This window comes from Furipterus horrens, unplaced genomic scaffold, assembly GCF_987537825.1.
Source record: "Furipterus horrens unplaced genomic scaffold, mFurHor1.1.pri manual_scaffold_6, whole genome shotgun sequence".
NCBI lineage: Eukaryota > Metazoa > Chordata > Mammalia > Chiroptera > Furipteridae > Furipterus > Furipterus horrens.
Window position 1 is genome coordinate 9,550,760 of NW_028327176.1, and position 15,693 is coordinate 9,566,452.

At 54.6% G+C, this 15,693-nt stretch overlaps 1 protein-coding gene and 1 long non-coding RNA gene across 3 annotated transcripts in view; both read right to left on the minus strand.

Annotated features, from left to right (window-relative positions):
* Positions 1–2,406, minus strand: part of LOC150005647 (uncharacterized) — an 80,713-nt gene extending 78,307 nt beyond the window's left edge. For both annotated transcript variants that reach the window (XR_016511693.1, XR_016511691.1), the window contains exon 1: positions 2,326–2,406. This is a non-coding gene — a long non-coding RNA (uncharacterized LOC150005647). The remainder of the gene's footprint in view (positions 1–2,325) is intronic.
* Positions 2,407–7,485: 5,079 nt separating this feature from the next.
* OSR1 (odd-skipped related transcription factor 1) lies at positions 7,486–13,850 on the minus strand. Its single transcript, XM_090280171.1, has 3 exons — positions 13,580–13,850; positions 8,468–9,167; positions 7,486–7,702 (listed from the first exon to the last, which is right to left on the minus strand). Exons 2-3 carry the CDS (start codon positions 9,133–9,135, stop codon positions 7,567–7,569), a joined length of 804 nt encoding a protein of 267 aa, XP_090136297.1. The 5' UTR covers positions 9,136–9,167; positions 13,580–13,850; the 3' UTR covers positions 7,486–7,566.
* Positions 13,851–15,693: the final 1,843 nt, after the last annotated feature.

Below are 15,693 nucleotides of genomic sequence, written 5' to 3' on the forward strand. Positions count from 1 at the left end.
TTATCATTATGCAAAATGTAAACACTATGAAAAATGGTGAAGGGTACCTGGAAACTCTCTGTACTATCTTTGCAACTTCCTTGAAATCTGTAATTATTTCAAAATGGGAATTAAAAAAAAATACAAAGAATAATCTGGATTAAAAAATGATAAAGACACAAATACAATGTGAAAATCTCTGATTATATTCTGATTTTTAAAAAATCAAAATGTTGGCAAGTTTGTAGAAATCTGAATATAGATGGGACATTTGATGATATTAAATAAAATTATTATTAATTTTCTTCAGTGTGCTAATAATCTTGTGGTTATATAGCCTAATGCATTTATTGCTACAAGATATATGCTTAAGTATTTAGGAATGAAATATAGTGAAGTCTGGAACTAACTTTCAAATGCTTAAGGGAGAAAGTAAGAGAGAAACAAACAAAACATTGTCAATTGTTGACCCTAATAATTGTACTATTCGTTCAATTATTCTGTATATTTGGAAGTTTTCATTTTTAAAAAGTTGGGAGGTATGGATTGAGATGGACATATATGTGATAAAGCAAAAATAGTAAAATATTAACTGTAGAATCTAGGTGTTAATTAATTTGGTGTTTACTATAAAATTTTTTTAATTTTTATGTATGTCTGGAAATCCTTAAGTTAAAATAATAGACGGAGAGCTGAGGGAACATATCACAATCCAATGCCCTCCACTAGCATTCCCAATCCTCCCTGGCCCATTGAATACATACTTAGTATTATTAAAATAAACCTTATTTGCCAGGGGAAACTTGCCTGGCTTCCTGGATGGAGAAGACCTAGCAATGCCTCACACTTGTCCCATGTGGTAAAGCCTCAGTCACTGCCACTGTCACCACCAACACACTGAGGAGTCCCCCATTAGTACTGTGGATTGTCAAGGAGGGACAAACGTGAATATGACGAGGCTGGGCTCCTGGGTAATCAGGTTTTCCCAGCAGCTACCTAAAATTCAAAGGAATTGATAATAATAATGCCACTTATATAAGCAGCTGAGGCAAAAGAATGATTAGAAGTGTGGTGTTGGTGGTGACGAGCCAAACAAATATGGAATATATACTTTGGAAAAATATACAGTATATTTTATATGTGTGTATGTATAATAGTAAAACTATCATCATGGTGGGAGTTTTTAACACACTTAAGTACCAACGTTAAGAACAGACCAAGAATTTTAAAAATGTCAAAGAATATAGAAGATATAATAAACCTTATCATTAAAAAGGTAGATCTTATGGTACCCTACCGACCACAGAGCCTCTGCTCACTATTTCGGTGTTGGCTGATCTCTCCGATGACAAGGCCATACAGATTGTTCCTGATAGCTACAGCACCACACAGGCTCTGGTGCTTGGCCTACTGCAGACCTATAGGAGGAGCTATGTATGCTGTGAGATACTAAAGATATTCTGAATTCTGGTTGCACAAAGATGCTCAACTCTTGATCCAAGTTAACAGGAAGTAAACCAATCTCACAAATAAATCTCATTACTTAAGCTAAGGCCCAAATTCTCTGGAAGCTCATACTGCCTCTCTGGTCCTTTCAGAGGTAACGGATCTAGTTTTTAATGCCCTCAGCTCCTCTAGCTTTCTTCCACGTTCCCTGTAAAGTTTCTCATCTCGTGCCCCAATCTACCTACAGGCTTCAAGTGGTACCCACTCCTGCCAATGACAAAAAGCAACCCATCCTTGCCCTTGTCATGACAAAACTGCTTATCTTATCTCACTAGCAAAAGAGTTCAATCTAACCAAACATTGAAAATAAATTAATTACGCTTTATATCTCCCCAGAGATGGCTAAGCTGCTAAGAGCCAGCTCAGTGTTTAGAAAAGAGATACAAAACTCTCAATCCATTCATCCAGTCACTCATCCCACTTTTCAGGGTTAGTTCTTCTATAGTCTCATAGCTGGAACTGGAACTAGCATTGGCCAGGAAAAATTGCCAAGTGTCAGCAGATAGCCAGGGCTGGGGGTGGCTGACTGAGTGAAAGGAACATTCCTGAGGATACATCTATGTAACAGCGTTGCGTGGCCAGATTTTCTTTAGGCTAGGAGATCCTAGCAAAAGGCAAAGTACAACCCAAAGGAGATTATAATGGCGGTCTTTCACTCTGCAGACTGGTGTTTACAGAGTGAAAGCCCCCCCCCCCCACTATCTATGCAGTCATCCTTGCCACAAACATAGGCTTTGCCCTTGCCCTACACCTGCATTAGGTTGGGTTTTTTGTTTGTTTGTTTGTTTGTTTTTTCTCCTTAGGCATATGCCATAGAGGAGTGACAAGCAGAGCACTTACATTTTGTCACCTGACTTCCTCTCTTGACCAAACATAGCAATCCGTGAACTGGTTAATCCATTGGTCCAAATGGAGTTTAAAAAAAAAGCTTCTTTCAAGCTGTCCTGGAGGACTCAAGAAGACCACCAGTCCAGGTGATATCCTTCTTCGTTCCCATTCCAGGATTCCCTGAGTTATGTTAAAGCGAAGATGAGAGGAATTCTCCTAGGAATAAGGCAGCCCGGGAGGCAGGCAACTTCAGGATGCTGAGCAAACATTTCTAATAACACTTTTACACGGCACTTCATAAATACCAAAGTTGCTCAGTAACACATCAGGGCCCAGGTTTTGGTTCAAGGAGAGAATATGATGGAGGAAATATGTATGCCTTTGACCTTTACATCAACTGAATGAGGTAGGTGGGGAGAGTATTATCCACACTACAGAAAGAAAACGGGGGCTCACAGAAGTGCAGGGACTTGCCCAAAGCTTGTTAAGTGGCAGCAAAAGCTAAGACTGGGTCGCCTGGCCCTTCCCCTCGCAGGAAACACAGCTTCTGGTTCTTCCTCTGCCGCCGACAGGAGCTTTGACCCCTACCTATCATCTCCTGCCCCTAGAGAACTTTCCGTCCGAAACCTATGCAAACTGAGCCCAGCAAGTTTGGCTCCATCCGCGGCCCAGAAAACCGGGACGCACAGGAGGCGTAAGTGACCCAGTCTGTGTCTCTAAGAGCTCCGCGCGGCTCGGGCCCGAGGCTGGGGCCTCAATGGGCTTCCTCGTCCGGGGCAAAGCCCAGGAGCACGTCCGGCCGGTCCGAGCTCCAAGGACCACGGTCGGACCCCGGCTGCGCTGGGTTTGAGACGCCAGAGGGTCTCCAGCCCGCCTTCTCCCGAAGCTGGCCTGTTCCTCGTCGGCGTCTCCAGCGCTCAAATACGCCGATGGCTGGATGCGCCCGCCGGGCCAGCGTTACCCTGAGTTTGCGATCCCTGAAAGCGAGACGCAGAAAACCGGCAGCGACTCCCCGAGACTGGCCCGGAGCGGCACGCTACGGCGCCCGCGGCTCTAGGCGGCGGGTTCCTTCTGCGCCTGCGCGCGGAGCGTGCGCAGTGGGCGGGGAGGCCGCGGGTGGGGCGGGGCCAGGTGGGCTGGGAGAGCGTCTCTGCCCCGCGGCTGGTATCCTAAGAGCCCGCGGGCGAGCGGGGCGTTCTGAGCCACCCGCTTTCCCAGAGCGCGGCTGCCAGACACCCTCCCTCACTCGGGGCTACTGCCAACGCTTGGGGTCTGCGGATCCTATGAGTGTGGATTGGACACAGAGTCTTGGCGCCTCTATGGGCAGGATTCTCGCGGGGGCGAGGGGGAATGCGGGACCGTGGGGTCACCCCTCGGGCTCTGGCCCCTCTGTGACGTCGTAGAACTACGTAAATGAGAGACATCGCAAATCTCTCACTTTTGCCAGAGGCTTGTGCAACGTCACTGTGTCGGCGAGAGGATGGCGTGACGTCACAGGGCCGTGGAGCTCTGGGAAGTGGGATGGGACGCCTTTGGGCCACCTGTAGGGACACCTAGATTCGGCCAGGGGAGGAGGAGAGGTTATGCTATGACAGATTCCACGTTCTTGGAGCTGAGGTGTCCAGGAGCCCTAGACCATCCCACTGCGTTTCTCCCTCCTCCTCCCTCGGGTCCTATTGGGTCCCTGAGTCCCGAAGCCACGAGGGTCGCAGGAAAACATCCCCTCGTGCCCCTAGCTACATTCCGGGAAGAGGAGGTGGAACCTGGACCTCTTCCAACTAGGGCGAAGCCCCTTCGGGCTGTTCTTTTCCCGGGTAGCTCCTGATCTTTTCCCAGAGCGAGCCCTAGGATGCTCCAGGTTGCACCTAGGATCTCTCGCGCCTTCCACCCGTTCAGCAGAGAAGTCCAGCCGGTAGCTCCTCCAACCCCAGCCTCGCACAGGAACTGCAGGCCTAGCAGCGTTGGGAAGGAACCCAGCCGAACTCCCTCGGTCCAGACCGCCTTCGCCCCCGAAAACCCGCCCGGAGGCAGAGGAGGCAGGGAGGAGGGTGGTGGAATGGGACTTTCTAGGGTTGTAACGCGGGAAGGAGGAGTGGGGGGAGGGGAGGGAGTTAGCGCTTACAAATGGACAGGCAAAAAAACCCACCCAAAATTTCTGATCCTCTCATTGCCCTTTTCGTGCGATCTACAATGAGTACAAGCGGGAAATGCCTCAACCACGTCGCGGGGTAATTGTAGCCTGTGTGGGGCCTCGTGGCTCGCGGCCTCGCCTGCCCCTTCCACTTGCAGTTGCTGTTTGTGGACAATCTTGCGATCTCTGTCATGAGTATAGAACGCGGAGAGCGACGCTGAGAAGTGACTTCTGGGTCCACCAGCATGACAGCAATCGTTGGTAAAGCAAGCCGAGGCACAGGCGTTGAGAATGGCCTCGAGGTCTCTGAGCAGCACCCAGCCCCCCTCCCTACTGCCACCTGAAAACTCTACATTCGAAATCCACGCTTCCAGGGATGCACACCTGATATTTATTGAAAGTCCCTTGCAAGCCCTAGGTTTGGAGGGGTGAGGATTTGTGGTACCCGAAGTGGGGTAGGCCAGAAGGACCCCCCCCCCCCATCGTCGCAGCCTTTACGACGATGTGCTTGAGACCAGGCGAACCGCAGAGGCAGGCGCTCTGTGTCCCGAGGGGAGTGGGAGGTGGAGGAATGTGGGGGAGGAGTGGGCAGCAGCGGTAGTCAATCCCTGGAAAAGATGCGACGCCAGAAAGACCAAAGGGACGGAGTGGGGATCTCTCTTGGGTCCTCAGTTGTGCCCAAAGCTCGCCGTAGCGGCTGTGTGTGTGTGTGTGTGTGTGTGTGTGTGTGTGTGTGTCCACGCACTTTCGATGTGTCTTGGCAACAACCACGTCCCCCAGTCTGGTGGGATTAGTAAAGGAACTGAGGTGGCTCCTGTCATCAGCCTTATCACAATCCATGGTCAAGAGCAGACCATACATACCACTCACTGCCTTCGCTGGTTGAACCCAAGCCCTGGAAACCCAAATCCAGTGACTAACTCCTTCCATGCACCCCGAGGTCACCGTTCTCTGGGACCTGGGCTCCATTCTTGCCTGGGACGAGTCCTTATGGACCTTGCCCGCCTAGCCGAGCCCCTACAGACCGGTCCATACCCCGCAGCACCCTGGCCCGCATTCGCAAGGGGTCCTGGGACCAGTCCAGAAGATTTTGATCAGTAGGGAGTGACCGAGAGGAGCGGCGGCGGCGAGTCGCTCCGGGCTGTGGGCGGGGCACCGGAGTCCGGGGCCGCCCCTCCAGGCCTGTCCAGCAGGGGGCGGCGCGGCGCCGAACGCGGACGGCAGGGATCTTCCGCGCCGGCCCGACGGCGGCCACGGAGACCAGCTGGGTTCTCGAACCGCGGAGTTCCGTCCCGCACAAGGCCAACATGCAACCCCAGCAGAGGTGCGGGTAGCGCCGTGAAACGCTAGAGCATTTTTAACTCCGACAGCTCCGTCCGGCTCAGGCCGCCAGGCCCTTCCCGAAGCTGGGATTTGGGGGTCTTATTACTAAAAAGCCCGACCCCGCCGTGTCTGCTGCAGCTGAGCGCCGGTCACAGTAGCCCTGGAGGCTGCGCTCGGCCTGGGAAAGGCCGTGGGCGCCCCCGCCTGCGCTGCCCAGCGGCCCCGGCGCTCGAGCTGGGGGAGCCCCGCGCCGCCCCAGTAGGGGAGCCCCCGGCGGCCTGGCCTCTAATTGTGGGAAAACTAGACGCCCCCGGGAAGGTTCAACTTGTAGAGGGCGGACTCAGATTTCTCCTAAACTTCCCTGGCCTCCGAGGGCGCCCGCCCCCGCCATTCCTGACAGGCTTGAAAACTGTAGGGAATCTTCGCGAGCGTGGAACTCTGTCTGGGGAATCCTAAAGGGCGGGGATGTAGGTTTGGGTCTTTGGGAAGACAGCGGTGATTATGTACTTGTAGCCGAGTATTGGGGCCCTGGGGACTGGACCTTACTAGTTTGAGGCTCTGTGTGGGCGCATCCTTCCCCAAAGCAGTAGCAAGAGGCCATGGGGGGGGGGGGGTGGTTAGGGAGGAGGGGGACGTTCTGTAGTTCCCTTAGTGGACCCTAGGCGACCCCGGACCCGCCGGAGATGTTGAGATATCTCACCACCGATACATTGAGGGAAGGCTCTGCTTCTTTATAAAGTCAAAGCCCTTTGGAGACAAGGAGTGGGGAAATTGAGACCCTAAGACCAAAGTGGAGGAGAAAAGTAAGAAAGTAAATGTGGGATGGGGTCCAAGTTAGACCAACACTGGGACAGAGGGGGTTTCTCCACCCATCCCACCCCTATCACCCCAATAAGGTGGAGATTCAGGCAGTGGGGACTGGAGTCTGCAGAGAAACCGGCTCTTCTCAAAAGGCCCCGCCCAGTTTCCTGCGCTTAGGAGGAAATTATCCATCCTGCAGTGCCTGTAAAATAACCGTTTATTTCATATTTTTAAAAACTCCAGTGATAAATGTCCGTTACCGATGGTCAGCATAAAGTGCCAATCGCAATACATCGCCCTGCTCCTAGCCGGCAGCTCTCTCACCGCGACCGGCGACCTAGCAGGGAGAGCCAGAGGCCAGGTCCCCTCCAGTATTAGGGGCCTCGGTCCCCGCCCCGCTGGCCGAGTCGGAGCCCTCGGCGGCTGCGGGGCGGGAGCTGGGAGCGGGCTCTGCCGGGCCCCGCGGTTGGTCCCGGGCCAGGCGGCTGAAGCAGATACATGGATTACACTTTTGCAGGCTCCCGGGAGTGGGGATGGGGCGGGGAGGTGGGGGGGGCTGGAAGCTGCGATCGCGCAGAACTTCTTTTCCTCTCCCCTCTTTCTTCGCAGTCAGAGTTACAAGCTTATATGGTCAAAGAAAAAAATAATAAAGAAAACGTATAAAATAACAATAGGAAAAGTAATACTTCTGGGAGAGGCGCCGCTGCGGCTCCGCGGAGCTTTCGTTCTTCTTTTTTTAAAAAATGCCGTTTCCCTTCTGCCACGTGAGTACCGCCTTTTGGCCAAGAGTTTAGCCTCGTCCTGGGGGAGTCGCCCGGGCGGCCGAGTCATGGCCTCGGGCGGGGCTCCGGAGTTCTGCGTGCGCCCGGGGCCCAAGGGACTTTGTTCGGGGACCAGGGAAGGCCCAGGAGCCCCTCCCGCGGTCTGCAAGAGTCGCCTTCTGGCTTCTGGTAGGAGGGGTCGGCGTGACCCAGGGTCCTGTTGACCGGAGGCTCTGTTTAGCATTTGATCTTGGAGGTTTTGAGCTCCTTCACCTGTGAGTGTAGCGTCTTGTGGACAGCGAGAGTCCTGGACTGGCAGAATCCTTTCCCGCACTCTTGACACTTGAAAGGCTTTTCTTTGGAGTGAATATATCTGAGAGCAAAAACAGAGAGAGAATTAATCCTTGCAAAATGATGCAATGTTAGAGATGTCTGCCCAAGATCCCCTCCCACTGCTATGAGGCGCTTGCCCGCAAGGGAAAGGAGGTTGTGGGATACCCAGTGTGGAGCTGGCAAAATGCTGAGTTTGTGGATGGAGCGGGGAGGTAAAGGAGAGGCTTGGGCAATCTCTGATCCTTAACAGGTTTGGCCAGGCAAACCGCCTGCCTTCCCTAGGAGGAGCCAGCGCAGCCTCCTTATAAGGCCTGGGTCAGCACTGGGGGTGTATGAGGGGATCTTTGCTGAAGCTGCACCGTCCAAGATGGTAGCCACTAGCCATATGCGGTTATTAAAATTAAAATGAAATAAAACCTAAAAGTTAGTTTATCAATCACACTCCTTTCACATTTGAAGTGCTGAATTGTCACATTTGTCACGTGTGTCACTCTTCATTGTCACTGGGACCTCTTGGACAGCACTGCAGATGAAGAGGTAAGGAAGCTATGTGTGCTTGTCCAGAGCCCATGGAGACCTGACTTAGTCTGAGGTTCTATTTTTTCCCTATTCTCTCCACCCATGCTCCAAGAATTGATCGCTGAGCTTTGTATGGTTTCCTTCACGATGTTGGGTTAATTCCCAGAAGCTGGGAAACTTGGACCCGGTTGGGGGGAGGGGCTCAAGAACATTCCCACTAGGGAGGAGGATGGTGAGGACAGAGGCTGAAAGGCAGCTCTCTCTAGGGCCACCCGCAGTGCCACACCTGTGATCCCGTAGGTGGTCTTGCCTCCGGAAGGCTTTGTGGCAGATGTCACAGGTGTAGGGCCGCTCATCCGTGTGCGTCCGCTCATGGATAAGTAGGTTGTAGGACTTAGTGAAATGTCGACCACAAAACTTGCAGACGAACTCCTTCTTGGTCTTGGAAGGCAGGCGTCCTCTCGTGGGCTTCTTTTCTGGGGACAGCTTCGTCACATCCAGGAGGGCGCCCAGCCCACCAGTGGGGGAGCCAGGACCCTCCCCCCGGCCAAGCTTGGACGGATCTTCTTGCGTGGCGGCCAAGGCCAGGTTGGCAAAATCAAAGCGCGGCTTGGTCTTGAGTGCTGAGGGGCCGCTGCCTCCAGCGGTGATCTCGGGCTTGGGCTGGATAACATGGGGGAACCAGGGAAATGCAGGCAGCTGGAAGCGCGCGTCCACCAGGTTAGACATGGCTCCCGGCACTTTGGAGAAAGAGGATCGCGGCAAGTGCATGGCAGGGTAGCCCAGCGTCCACTGGTGCAGGTGCACAGCGTGCAGAGCACTGAAACCATACAGGTTGGGCAGGTGGTCCGAAGGCACCGCGGGAAGGCCGTTTACTGCCTGAAGGAAGGAGTAGTTGGTGAGCTGCAGGGAGGGGTGGATGGGCACTGGCGCTGGCAAGGTTTTGCTGCCCATTGTGGTAATTGCGGTGGGTTCTCTATCGGAATCTGGAAAGAAAAGAAGGGAGCAGGGAGAGGAAAAGTTCAGGGCAGATCAGTTTCCAGCCTAGCCACACCCTTTCTGTTCCCCAGGGCAGGAGCTGGAAGTCTAAGACACCACCCAATGGAACCCACTAACTTAAAAAAAAAAAAGATGGGAACCCTCTCTGATCTGAGGGCTTCCTCCAAATGTCCTTTGGCAGAGACACACAACTTGATACAAAAAACAGCAGAAAACTAAATCCAATGCAAAGCAACCAACTTAAATGAAGGACTATGATATGCATGATCCGGAGAAGGGCAGAAACACAGGGAAACTGGCATGAAGTAGAAACTTCCATCCATGCAAGCCTGAGTCAACACAGAATTGCACTCTTTTGCAAAGGTAACAGGACCGTGGAAGTGTGCTTACGTGTCCGTGTGCAGAGAAACACAGAAATGCACACTGACAGAGCCACACATTCTGAAGCAGAGTTGAGAACAAGGTGCAAAGATTAAGTGGGATGACCCGTGTTCTGCTACACAAAATGTAATGCAGGGAACAACACACACATATACACACAGGATCATGTGGCACCCACGAAGAAACTTCCAGACAGACAGCACGCATACAAACACACAAATCCATACATCTCCCAGCCCCTGTCCGTTAAGATTACCAGCTGACCTTCCATTTGGCCTCTAGAAGCCACATCATCATTCTCGTCAAAACTCTCAATCTGGACTGCAAATTTGCTTCTCTACCTCACTGTTACTGAGCCCTGTTGACAAGGCTCTCTCTGAAGCTGGTTGTGGATGGACGCCCTAGGGGCTCACCTTCATTTTAGGAAGAACACTGACACCGATCTTCATTAACTCAGTCAAACATCTGCAGTTGCATACAAGGGGGCACCAGTGCCTTCCCTACCCCATAAAAAAGGGGGCCGCAATGCCTTTGTGGGCCTCAGGATGTTTGTATGTATGGGGTGAGCCCTGGGCAGGTGAAGATGCCCATGGGCAAGAAAGAGCATTGAGGCCTGCCTCCCCTTCTATGGTCTAGCCACCCTCCAAATGCAATGTCGGAAAGCTTGAGCAAGGCCAGAGGGAAGCTGTGCTGAAGTGAAGGATAAGCTGGCATCGCCTGGTCTTTTTGGTCAAAGTCTCTAGCCTACATGAACAGGTCTGCACTCTGCAGAGAGGCCTTTATCTCTGTCCTTCCCACACACTTAGGTCTGTCTAGCGGAAGCAAAAACAAGAACAAAAGCCGAAAGTACACAGGGAGCTTTGGGACGCTCAACTGTTGGACACCCTCTCCTTCATCTGAGCTGAGGGCTACTCGAGACGTCATTGTGGGAGCAGGGTGCTTGGGATACCCTTCTTTTCCACCCCTCTCAATCCTCTGCTGCCAACCTCCTTCACCTCTTCTTCCTCTTCTCTCCCTTCGATTTCTCCTCTAAAGGGCAGTGAGCCCCTTCCCTGGGATGTGCAGGACGCTGCCCTGCTTCCTTCTTCACTGCACATGCTGACACCTACCCAGGCAGCTTGCGCAGCCTAGCTTACCCTCAGCGCAGGCCCTCAAGGCGCAGGCCTACACTCAGCTGCCTTTCACTGCAGCGAAGCCTGTCAGGACGAGGGAGCGCAGCGCTCCTAGGCGAGAGGACAATCTTGACCCAGGAACCTTCTCCCCTGGAGGCTGGCAGGAAGGTCCCTGGAAGTGTGCTGGGCCGGAAAGAAAGAGGCTCTGCTGGGGGTGGGGGTTGCAAAATTCCAAGAGCCAGCAAAGATTTGCATAAGTCGGGTAAATTAGCAATCGAATGAAAACCTAGTCCGACCGCAGCAACTAATTCAGCCATGGAGGGAGGGGAGACACACACCTGCGGTGGTCGCGCCCCCGGAGCCAGAGCACCGCGGGCAGGCAGAGCCAGGGCCTCCGCACCCATCTTCCGTACTGTCCCCCGGCTAGGGTTGCGCCGGGGACAAACGGAGCCCATCCTAGAACGCTGGGACCACGGCAAAGCAAAATAAGAATCTGGCCAGAGAGAAAGCAGGGGTCGTTTGGGGTTGGGAAGGAGGGCGGAGAAGGTGGGAAACGCTTGCCAACTTCAAAGGTCGGCCCGGGCTTAGGCGAGGTGAGTGCTCTTTGATTTGCTGTCACCTCTGCTTCCCCCCGCTGGCGCTGGAAATCAGATCCTTATCTCTGGCTTTCCTCGGTCCCGGCCGAGCCCCGCTCGGCCCTCCGCTCCCTCCTCTCGGTGCTGGGCCTCCCCGCCGCCAAGTGAGCGGCAGCGGCGGCGGGGCTCTGACGCGGGCCGAGCCCGCTCCGTGCCCAGGCCGGAGAACCCACCGACCTGGCGTGCTCCCCGGGCCTTTCCTCGCCCACCCCAGGAGGGAAGACGTGGAGCTCGGTGGGAGGAGGGGGCGCTTACAGCCACCAGTGCTGGGGGGAGCCAACCTTTCCGGGCTATCTGCCTGATCTTGTTTCCCCCAACACTCAATTTATTTTCCTCCGCGGCGCGGCCAGTTTCTTATTTTCTGCCGCATTCCGAGGCCAGGGCTCCTCAGACTCTCGCCAAAGACTTTCCCGGGGACGAAATTCGTTAGAAACGTAGCTCTTTACACTAGCACCAAGAATGGGCCGAATGCACGATCCGGTTTCTGGATGTCCGCTAAGAGGAGAACACAGACTCACTCACACTCACCGGCCGAAGCAGATGAGCTCCGGTTGCCCTGACCCCGAACCCCAGTATGAACCCTTTAGATCTTTAAATACCAGCGGGAACCCCACTCCCCACTCCGCAAAGAGCTTGGGCCTCCAGACCTCGGAGGTGCGGGTAAGGGTTCCGGCTACGCGCAGCAAAAGCAATTCGCGCTTGGAAGCCCGGGTGCCGGCGCGGTGCAGCGCCAGTCCGGGGTCTGCAGCCAGCCCTAAGCCGGGCATTAATGAAGTGTGCCGAGTCTATTAAAGTGGTTTATTCGGCGCTAATTGAGCGTGTGCGAGTTAACTACTTGCATTAATGAGGATGGAACGAGCTCCACGGGCTTGCGCCTGGAGGAGCCCAGGAGCAGCCCCAGAAAATCATCCTTGACATCGAATCCCCAATACAAGTGACAGGCGTCTGAACCCCAGGCGGCAGGACTGACCAGCCCCGGCTACTCCTGTTGAATTTTCCCAAGGAACGAGATGGAACGAATCCTCCAGCGAGGCGGCCACCCAGCAACATTTAAACGCCCGTTGCGTCCTGAGCGATCTGCTCCCCGATCTTAATGAAACCACAATTACCTCGAGGAGCCTCGGATGCAACATCTACCCACTGGTCTCCCTCCACCCCTACCCCCAATCCGTCCTTGCCCGCCCTTCTCTTCTCAAGGAGGCTGAGAACCTGGGAAACTAGTCTTGCACGTGGTTTCTGTTCTCAGGAGTCAGCCAGCACTCAGCTCTTAGCCCGAGTGAAATTTACCAAATTGTGGCAACAAAGAAACCCTCCTAGCTACTTTACCCCCGCTACTGCCGGAACTGCTGAAAAGGTGCTGGGTGTGGGGTTTCATTCTTACCAGAGACGTTTCTAGGGAGAAATTAGCTCAGCAGGCCAGCCCTAATCTCTTTCCCTCTCATCACCGGCTCCCACCTCTCCTGAAAGCTGGGTTTGCGGATAATCAGAGGAGCAAACAAATCTTTCCCTCCTAAGCCCCAACCTGGAGATACCCGCCGCTCCACAGTATTTCCGCTGCTTTGGCGTGCGGTCTCGAATTGGGAAGTAGTGCTCGCGCCCCCTGCACGCCCCGGGACCGTGGCGGGTTATACTCCAGGCCCTGATCACACAGAGCAATCATCCCATAGAAAACAACTCAAGTCAGAGCAGAAGTGCGAAGCGGCGTCAGGCACGCAGCCCAGCGCTCCCGGTGATATCTGAGCGCAACTCCGCAAAAGAAAATTTCGCACGAAAGCGCGACCCAGGGGGCATGCACCTGTCCCTGGCGCGATCAGCTGCGGCCGTGGCCATCCACCTACTCTCTTCCTTCTTCATCAGCTAAGGTCAGGCAGGCTGAGCTAGGCACGTATTTCAGGAAAGTGTGTTAACGCTGAAGTTGCTTCATTTTCTTAGCGGGGGCCCACAGGCTGACTTCTCATGTCCGTGGGCATCTCGCCCCGGATTCTGCGGAGTCTGGCCCCGCAGGGGCTAGTAGTGGAAGCCCGCCCTCTCGTTCCCCAGAGGTCAGAGGCCGGGGACCCCGCGCGGGAAGTCCCTGAGCCAGCACCCCCAACCACCCTGGGCTGCAGCGACTCTCACTTTCACAAAGGTCCTGCAGCCTTCGTTTGGCTAGAGGAGTTTCCTTCTGGGCTATTGAGAAAGAGAGGAGACACCCGCCGCGCTGTGACAGGGAGCCCGGGAGTCCCGCCCGCTTTCCCCTCGCCGGGCCGGGGAGCCCTGGGCTGCAGTTACCTTGTTCCGCGGCGGTCCGGGGCTGAGCGTGTCTCTGGGGCTCCCGCTGCGGGGGACCCGGGAAGCCAGAGGCACTGGATTCCACAGGCACCCCTGGACCTCTAGAGTCCTGGCCCCTCTCCGGCTGCGGGGACTCCGAGCGCCCGACACGCGGGAAGCGCTCAGCGGCCCCGGAGTCTTGCCCGCCGGGGATGGTGAGCCTTGTTCCCGGCTCCCCGGTTGGGTCTGAACCCGAGCGGCTGAGAACGTGCAGGGAAGAGACCGAGCTCAGACTCACTCATCCCTTAGCACCGAGCCGCCTACTTATTTTAATCCACCACCCTCCCTCCTCCTCACTCCCTCCTCCCCTTGCCTGGCGAATCCACCCCTCCCTGCCCGGCCCCACAACCTTGCCCTGCGCCTGCGCACTGAGGAACAAAGTTTTGCTGACCCGGGCAGCCGACTTTGGCAACTGTGCTCGCTTAGCCCCGGCCCCCAGGGACCTGCGTTCCCAGCTCTGAAGTCCCAGGCGACCCCTTCTGTGCTGTTAGGCTCAAGAGGGCACCCCTATCGAGCTAGAAGAAACAGCCCCTAGCAGATGAGAGCGTGGGTCTCCTCGTGCTTTGAGGTCCCACTTCTGTGCGCCTAGGGACACAGCCTGTGTCCGCAGCCTGTGCAGACTGGAAATGGGGTGTCGCATGGGGATGCAAGCGCAATAGCTTGGGCTCAGCGCACTCTGGCCCCCTAGCAAAGCTGCCTCTTCTAGAATCCCTACCCGGAGTCTGAGGGTCCTGGGTGTGGCGCAGCTCTTGGACATCCAGCACTGTTCAGTTCCAGGTCGGTACCCCAGACCCTGGGTTACAGAGCTCCGTGGAAAGATCAGAGGCAAAGGATAGGGGGGAAGGGGGTAAAGAACGTTATTTTCCTGGGACCCAGAACTTTCAGGGATTCCACCTTAAAGAACAGTCACACCCTCTAATCACGTATTCATTTGTTTTGGAAGGATGGATGGGAGTTTGGAAAGCAGCTCAGGCAAGGGAGATGAGCCACAAAGTTCGTCAGCTGCAGGACCTCGGAGATGAAGGAGCTGGTTCAGGTGGAGTTTGGGATCTAAGAGGGGTCAGGGCCCTGGATGCGAGATGCTCCGTTTTACTGCCCAAGCTGTAGGGAAAATACTAGTGCTACCTCTTGACTGCTCAGTTCTGGAAGCTGAACTTCAGCTGACCCCAGCCTTGATTCCTCCCTGCTACCCTCCCTGGGACACCCAGCCCTGGGTTTGGGAGAAGGTGCTGGTTCCCCAGGGGTCCAGGTGGGTCCAGATTCACACACTGCACTCCTGGAGTTTGCTACAAGGTTGCGGCTGAGTGACTCTTCCTAGCCCTCGGGGCTGGACCCTGGCATTAGTGGGTCTGCAGCACATCGGTACTGTTTCTCCGAAGAGGACTGCCACTATGTTGAGTTTTGATCTGCAAGTCTTCTCTGATGTTTTTAGGGTATCACTCCCTGACCTAGGAAAACGCTAGTGGAAACACCCCCCCCCCCAAGACATAGTTGGAGCAGACCCTTTTCTTATCAGCAGGACTTTAGAACAGAACCTGTCCTCCATGGCCTAGGTAACTTTTGGCTTGAGTGGGAGGAGGAAGAAGGATTAGTGCCAAGAGATTACACTCACCTCCTGACACGGGAGCAAGGGACCCACGACAGTTTGCAGCTGGAATCCTAGGAGCTGCCAGTAAGGGGCGACATTCTGGCCAAGGCAAGGCCCCTTGAGAGCAGAAGGGGTGTGAGATCACTCCCTTCCCTGAGATTGCAAAGCAGCAAGTTCCAAAAGCAGGGGAGGGCCTGGAGGCACAGGGCATTCCCGGACTCTACTGGCTTCCATCTTGAGCGAGGGAATTTGCTTGTACCAGTCTCAGGCTCTCCCAGGAGACAAAGGCTCTGAGAACCTCCATTAGCAGCAGTGGGTGAAAGAATCCCAGGGAGGTCTCCACAATTGGGCACCCTGCTGTCCAGAGAGGTTAGAAGTACCCCAGGAAGATGATACTCAGGTGGGATGGGGCCTCCTGGGGTGTAGGAATCCCACCCCCTGCTTAAAACGTCACACAGGACAACTCTACTTCCTTGGTCTTTCCACT